The following is a 6,491-nucleotide window of genomic DNA, read 5'->3' on the forward strand; positions in this document are numbered from 1 at the left end:
AGTCACTATACATTAAATAATTATTAACAACTATATAAAAAAAAGAACTATTAGGATAGAATAACATTTTGTGTTAACCCACCTACACACACCTTTACAATTAACCCATTGAATTTCACCATTCCATAAGAACCACCAACAAGCTATTGCAAAAATGTAAAAGAAACTTGGGATGTTGATCATTAAAGATTTAGGCACAAAATAAAACTTTGAGAAACATGACACTAACATGGGCCCACAACACCTATCACTAGAGAAAAAAGATTTCAAATCAAATGGTCAACATAATTTTCCATAAAAAATAGGAAAAGAAACTGTAGGAAGGGATAACAAAAAGTGTTAAAACTCTTCCACATGGTGTAATCCTATATTTTTTAACATACATACATAAGAAACTTTTTCTTTCAATAATAATTAACATGATCATATTTCTATATATAAAGATAAGCTTTCAAAGAAGAATGTCAAGATTTAGATTATTAAAGGGAAAAATAATTGACTACTGGGTTTCATATCCAACACTCCTTATGCACACTATTGAAAGGATGAAGGTTGTAAGTATTTTAGAGTTTCATCACATGATCAATACGATTAGCCCATAATAACTATAGCTATACTTAGAAATAGGATTGGAAATATTTGTACTTATGAACAATAGTAGATAGCTCCTTATAGGAGCAAATATGATAGTAGGGAGTGTGGTCTTTCTATTATGTTCAAGTGATTTTAATTGATTTCTCTTGTTTATCTATTATTTATTAAGTTTACTAGATTCTAGGTTTTGTACCATATAGTATAGATATGGATGCATATCATTTTTGTACCTTTAATTGCTACTATAATTTGGATTGTTAATGTAGTTTTAGTATTTTTTTATATATGTTAAAGATTCTAGTATGTGGTAAGCTGAGACCCACATATATTAAATCTTATATTTTGATTAAAAAATAATTCAATACTTTAAATTAATATAAGATATATATTTTTTTGATCAGTAAAAGGTCAAAGTCAAGATTGATAATTATGTATAATTTTTTTATCGATAATATCATGTCTTTTAATTTATTATTATTATTTATTAATCTTGAGTAGACCTAAGCCCAAGACCTCCCAATTAAGAGGCTCATAATTTATTGTTGTCTTATAGACACTTGCCTAATTAATAAAAGATAGTTCATGATCAAATAAAAAGAAAATTAATAAGGATAAACATCCACAAATAATTTTAGCTATATACTAAAATCAAATGCTCAAATCACAAGATGGATGAGCAATCCATTTTTTTTTAAAGAGTAAAAGATTGAAGGATACCTACTCCATCAAACCAAAGCATAATCTAGCCTTTTTGCATGTGGCGGGTTGATTGTTCATGCATCTTGTGATTTGACCATTTGACTAAAAAATAAATCAATAATTCAAATTAAATAGAAAGGACCACATGAAAATTAAAAGCAACGAGGAGATAAACATAAGTAAACAATTTTATCAATTTATTAAAATCAAACACTCAAAACACAAGAAGCATAGACAATCAACCTCTTTCAATTTGAAGTAACAGATTGAAGAGTACCTATTCCATCAAACCAAAGCATAGTCTAACCTCACTCATTTCCAAAATAATAGACATTATACATAACGATGCATTGATCTTCCACATAATATTTATATATTATTCAGTTTTTATCAATAAACTAAAAACAAGCTAATATAAATTAGAAAAAAAACTTCAAACTTTCTCTTAAGCTTAATTTAAACTTTTAATTGATCTAACTCCATATAAATTTAATAATCGTCCTATGAAATATATTTTCCAAATAGAAGACGCTCTTGATAAGTAGTAGATACTTTCTACAACATGTCGTATTACAATATTGCTATTAGATTTCAAATAATAATTTTCAATTCAAATTCATTAACCCATATTCCACAATAGGTCACCAAAATTCATATTTTATAAAAGATACTATTCATAGCTCTTATCTACCTAGGATAAGATCAACAAAAGGATTGTATCAAGGTATACCAAATGGACCCACATGGAGAACTAGGAGGAGGTCTTGATAAATGCAGTATGGGAAATAATGTGGAAGAGTGTAAGTGTTTCTATTCATGGAAGTCAACAAACAAACTATTCTGAAAAGGATAGATGGCTTACCCATACAGCAGAAGACTTCAAAGTTCCTCCAAAAAAAATTAGGTGGTCCAAAAGCATTAATATATTGGTAAAGGAGTAACGGACAAGGCTGAGACTTTCAACTGAGAATATACTTCACTATATTTTAAAACCACTAATTTTGCACATGGCACGCACGGGAAGTCCCCAGGTTGAACAAAATCTCTGTTCAGCCAGTAAACGCCGCCCTTAGAAACCCTTGCAAGCTTTTTTATATTGACAAGTTCCATAAAAAAATGTTTAAAGAAGGTCTATAGAAAATCCAGGAAGTTTGAAGGAAAGTCCCTTTCAAAGATCCGTGAAAACCGAAGCCATACCTTTAAAATATATCTCTGAGAATAACTGCAACTGAAAAAAGTCATCATATCCTATATAAAAAAAATAGTTTAAACAGATTGACAATTAGTAGTTCTTCAGTTAAGCAGAAGAGCCGAATAAAATGTGATGGTTTTGTACTTTCAAGCTCCTCCTAAAACTGAAAGAAATGCGCTCAAATCTCAGCCTGGCAATGCTGCAGAGATCTTTATAAGCACAATGTATAGATATTATGTGGTTGGCGTGCTTGAATCAGATCTGCTAACAGAAACGTCAAGCCTGGAGCAACATAATAACATAACATTTATTTGATGTAAACAATGCTGCAAAAATCTTTGTAAACACATTGATATTATATGATTTGCATGCTTAAATCAAACCAATAACAACACCATCCAAAGAGGATTTGTAATATATCACAAAAGCAGACCACTAACAGAACCGTGCAATCAAGATTTGTAGGGTTTTAAAAGATCAAAACTTTTATATAAGAAATTATAACGAATAAATGAGTTGGAAACTGATTTGATTGATGAGTGTTTCCTGTGGTAAACAAGTGATTACAAGGTTCCATCGCCCTCAACTCACTTGATAGTGGGAGTTGTATTACATCAGTATCACCGATCACATTAAAAAATTCAATCGATCCACTGGTTTTATTTAAAGGGCTACCTAATAAATGTTTGAGACTCCTAACAAATAAACAAATGTTGAATCTTGAGATACTCCTTAACAAATAAACCAATATTGAATTTAGCACTTGCAGTAATGATATTTGATAATCTCTCAGCTGAAACTCCAGAGCCTTATGATATCTTGATCATGGTCATTGTAGTCCTCGACCCAATTGCTGCAGTACGAGGTCGAGGGATCGACCGTCGACAACATTGCAGAGCTACACTGAATGAGGTCGAAAGTCGAGACTTTTGGAGAAGATATCCGTATCGACTCATGATCAACCCAGTTGGACGAAGTAGCATAATAATCCTCAACAGTATTAACAACAGACGATTCTTCTTTGATTTCATTCTCCAATGGCGTCGACATCTGTCGACTGGTACAGTCAGGACTGCTCTGTTCTTTAGTCGAAACAGTCTGAGAAATGGGCATGGATTTATTTGCTGGATTGGGCCCCAAAATCTCACCTTTGTTCTTACATGCGGCTGCAGCTGCAATTCTCTGGATCGACCTCGGCGACATTGTCCCTTTGTCCGCCATTAATGTCTCGACGAGCTCTGCAGAATCGGGGAAATTTGTTGAGGCCGCTGGGCCTTTGAGGCAGATCAGGGCAGCATCGTAAGCGCGGGCAGCGGCTTCAGGAGTTGAATAGGATCCTAACCAGATGCGTGTTTTTTGATTGGGAGCCCGAATCTCAGAAACCCATGATCCCCAACTGCGCATCCGAACGCCCTTGTAATGAATCTTGCCCGTCTCCTGATTTTTTCTCTTCGATCGATTCGCCCTTGTTCCTCCTGATCCATTATATGATTTCTCGACCCCATATTCGATCATGTCGTCTTCACTGGATCTGAGTTGCAAAAGATTTGGGACTTCGGATTGCTGCTGCATTCTTAAATCCTTCTTCAATGATCAATTGATTTTGAAACTTTGGCTAAATGGGGAGCTAAATATGAGAGACTGATCCTAATCAGACAGACCCCTATGGTCAAATGTAGCACATCAGCTTATCTTAAGTGTGCTCCAAAAATGGGATTTCCTCTGGTCATTCAATGCATGAGTGTCAGTGCAATGTATCAAACATAATTCAAATTGCAGTCAAACTTGCGAGCTGTTGTGTTAAATGCAGGTCTGAGCACACACCAGTCAACTAAATTCAATGGATTGAATGCAACAATCAAATTTTGACAACCACCTTTTGAATTCACACTATTCTTCGCTGAGTATAATGAGAATGATCTGATGAAATGTCAATCAGAAAAGCATACACAGTACATCTAATATAAAAATTAAACTTTTTGTATTGAAGGCTAGTCTGAGCATGCCAGAGTCAAATAAATTCAATAGAATGAATGCAACCTTCAAATTTATAAAAGCCCCGGTGAATTGCACCTTCAAGGAAACAGCCCCAGTTCGACAAATCTGGCCTACACCACCTTCGAAATTCACACCACTCAAAAGTTGAGTACACTGAGAGTGATTTGAAATTTCTATCAGCACAATCTAAAAAGAAGTGCACTTGTATTTAGAAATAAGTCACACCCAATCAGACAATGGACTGGTTAAGAGGGATCTGCCGTCGTTCAGATAGTAGAGTATTCTAGTAACAAATGAAAGGTCCTAGGTTTGAATACTAATTGATGTAAATGAGCTAACTAGACTAGGAGTTCCAACGCTGCTATATGACTTTAGGGAGAGGGTTAGAAATAAACCATACCTGAACTGACAATGGGCTGGCTAATAGGGATTCCTCGCTCCAATAATAGAGCACTCTAATAGCAAATGGAAGGTCTTAGGTTGGAGTCCTAACTAGTCTAAATGAGTCAGCTACGAGGAGCTCCAATCGCTGTTATATGACTTAAAGGAGAATGTTAGAAATAAGCCACACCTGAACTGACAATAGGCCGGCCAAGAGAAACCAGTAGCTTGACAATACAAAGAAACAAGTCACTGATCAAGAGGGACCAGTAGCTCAGATGGTAAAAGAAAACTTAGGCTTATACTTGGAGCTACTTTGTAACCTACAATGTAGAGCTTGCTCTTCTCCTCCTTATTGTACAATATGGTGATTTTGATTATGAGAGATGAAGAACTGAAGCTATAAGGGCGCACTATAATGGATGATTGAATGTGTGAAAGCAAGGAGAGGGGCTCCATATTGGGATTGTAAGGAGAATATAGTTGATAATGACACGGGTGTTCCATCACCTCTGCACCTTCCTAATCAATTTCCTTTTGGGTGTGTCTAGATATGTGAAATCCATGGGGATTCACACAAACCAGTGAAGTTCGAGCTGGCCATACTCTGACAAAAACGCGTTAATGTCTTCGGGCACGTAGCCTACCTGACTCGCTGTTTGAAGCCCATACCAAACAAAATGCTATTTTTCCTCCCCCAGTTTAATTTAGTATTTCTCCGAAACACTGTCTCTGTACAAATAAAGTTAAAAACACTATTATTAGGGTTTCCAAGAAGAGCAGATACCCGAGATTTGGTGGACAGGGGGAAGCATTTAATAGTTTTCCTTCTGCCCATGTCGGCTCGCATTTCCAAGAAGCACCAATTATGCCACCTTTCGCTTTAGTTTTGATTTAGTTTGTAAGCTTCACGGAACATTCCCCTACCTGGTAAATGAGTCTACATCCATGGCTATTATCTATATTCTATTTTTAAGGTTACTCTATTTTTGACAACGTCTCGCTTCATGTGAATAGAATAAGATCTACACAAGTTACCATATTCACATGTAAGTCAAGGAGTTGCTTTGCTCCTTGACTTTACTACTTGGTAATATGAATACATAATTGCAGGTGATAAAAGGGAGCGTTCATCCACTTGGCATGTTAAAAAGTGGTCTGATGTGCTCCTTTTTCAAGAAGTTCCCCTTTCTTTCTCCCGTTCATTTTGAAGGCTTGGTAATAAATTAGTCTGTTTTTCAGCATTGGAATAAACTTGTCAGTTATGAGAAACAAATGCTTGTTATTTGTTTTTTAACCATTCTATATATTTTTTTCATGATTGTACAATCATTAGTTCCACTTGAATTAGTAATGAGAATATGTATTCGTAATATTAGCTTTTAAAGATTACATATACCCCAGTTCTTATTTTCATTATTTTCTACTTAAGAAAATATATCTTTAATCTCTACTTTTTTTGGAGGACCTTTTCTCACCTCAATTATAAATAGAGATATAAATTTAGTGCTAAAAGGTGGAAAAAATGAGTGTACGAATATGGAAATTCAAAACTTATAAGGATACCTAATTATTGCCATGTAAATTTTTACATCATTTATTAGAGATAGACAAAGATGCATCATAG

At 34.7% G+C, this 6,491-nt stretch overlaps 1 protein-coding gene across 1 annotated transcript; it reads right to left on the reverse strand.

The window, feature by feature from the left end:
* Positions 1-2,983: 2,983 nt before the first annotated feature.
* On the reverse strand, positions 2,984-4,301 carry LOC149560557 (uncharacterized). The gene has a single exon (XM_089823621.1). It carries the CDS (start codon positions 4,055-4,057, stop codon positions 3,275-3,277), a length of 783 nt encoding a protein of 260 aa, XP_089679747.1. The 5' UTR covers positions 4,058-4,301; the 3' UTR covers positions 2,984-3,274.
* Between the last annotated feature and the right edge of the window lie 2,190 nt (positions 4,302-6,491).

The sequence above is a fragment of the Cupressus sempervirens genome, chromosome 4 (assembly GCF_028749045.1).
Source record: "Cupressus sempervirens isolate cs-2001-9-10 chromosome 4, ASM2874904v1, whole genome shotgun sequence".
Lineage (NCBI taxonomy): Eukaryota > Viridiplantae > Streptophyta > Pinopsida > Cupressales > Cupressaceae > Cupressus > Cupressus sempervirens.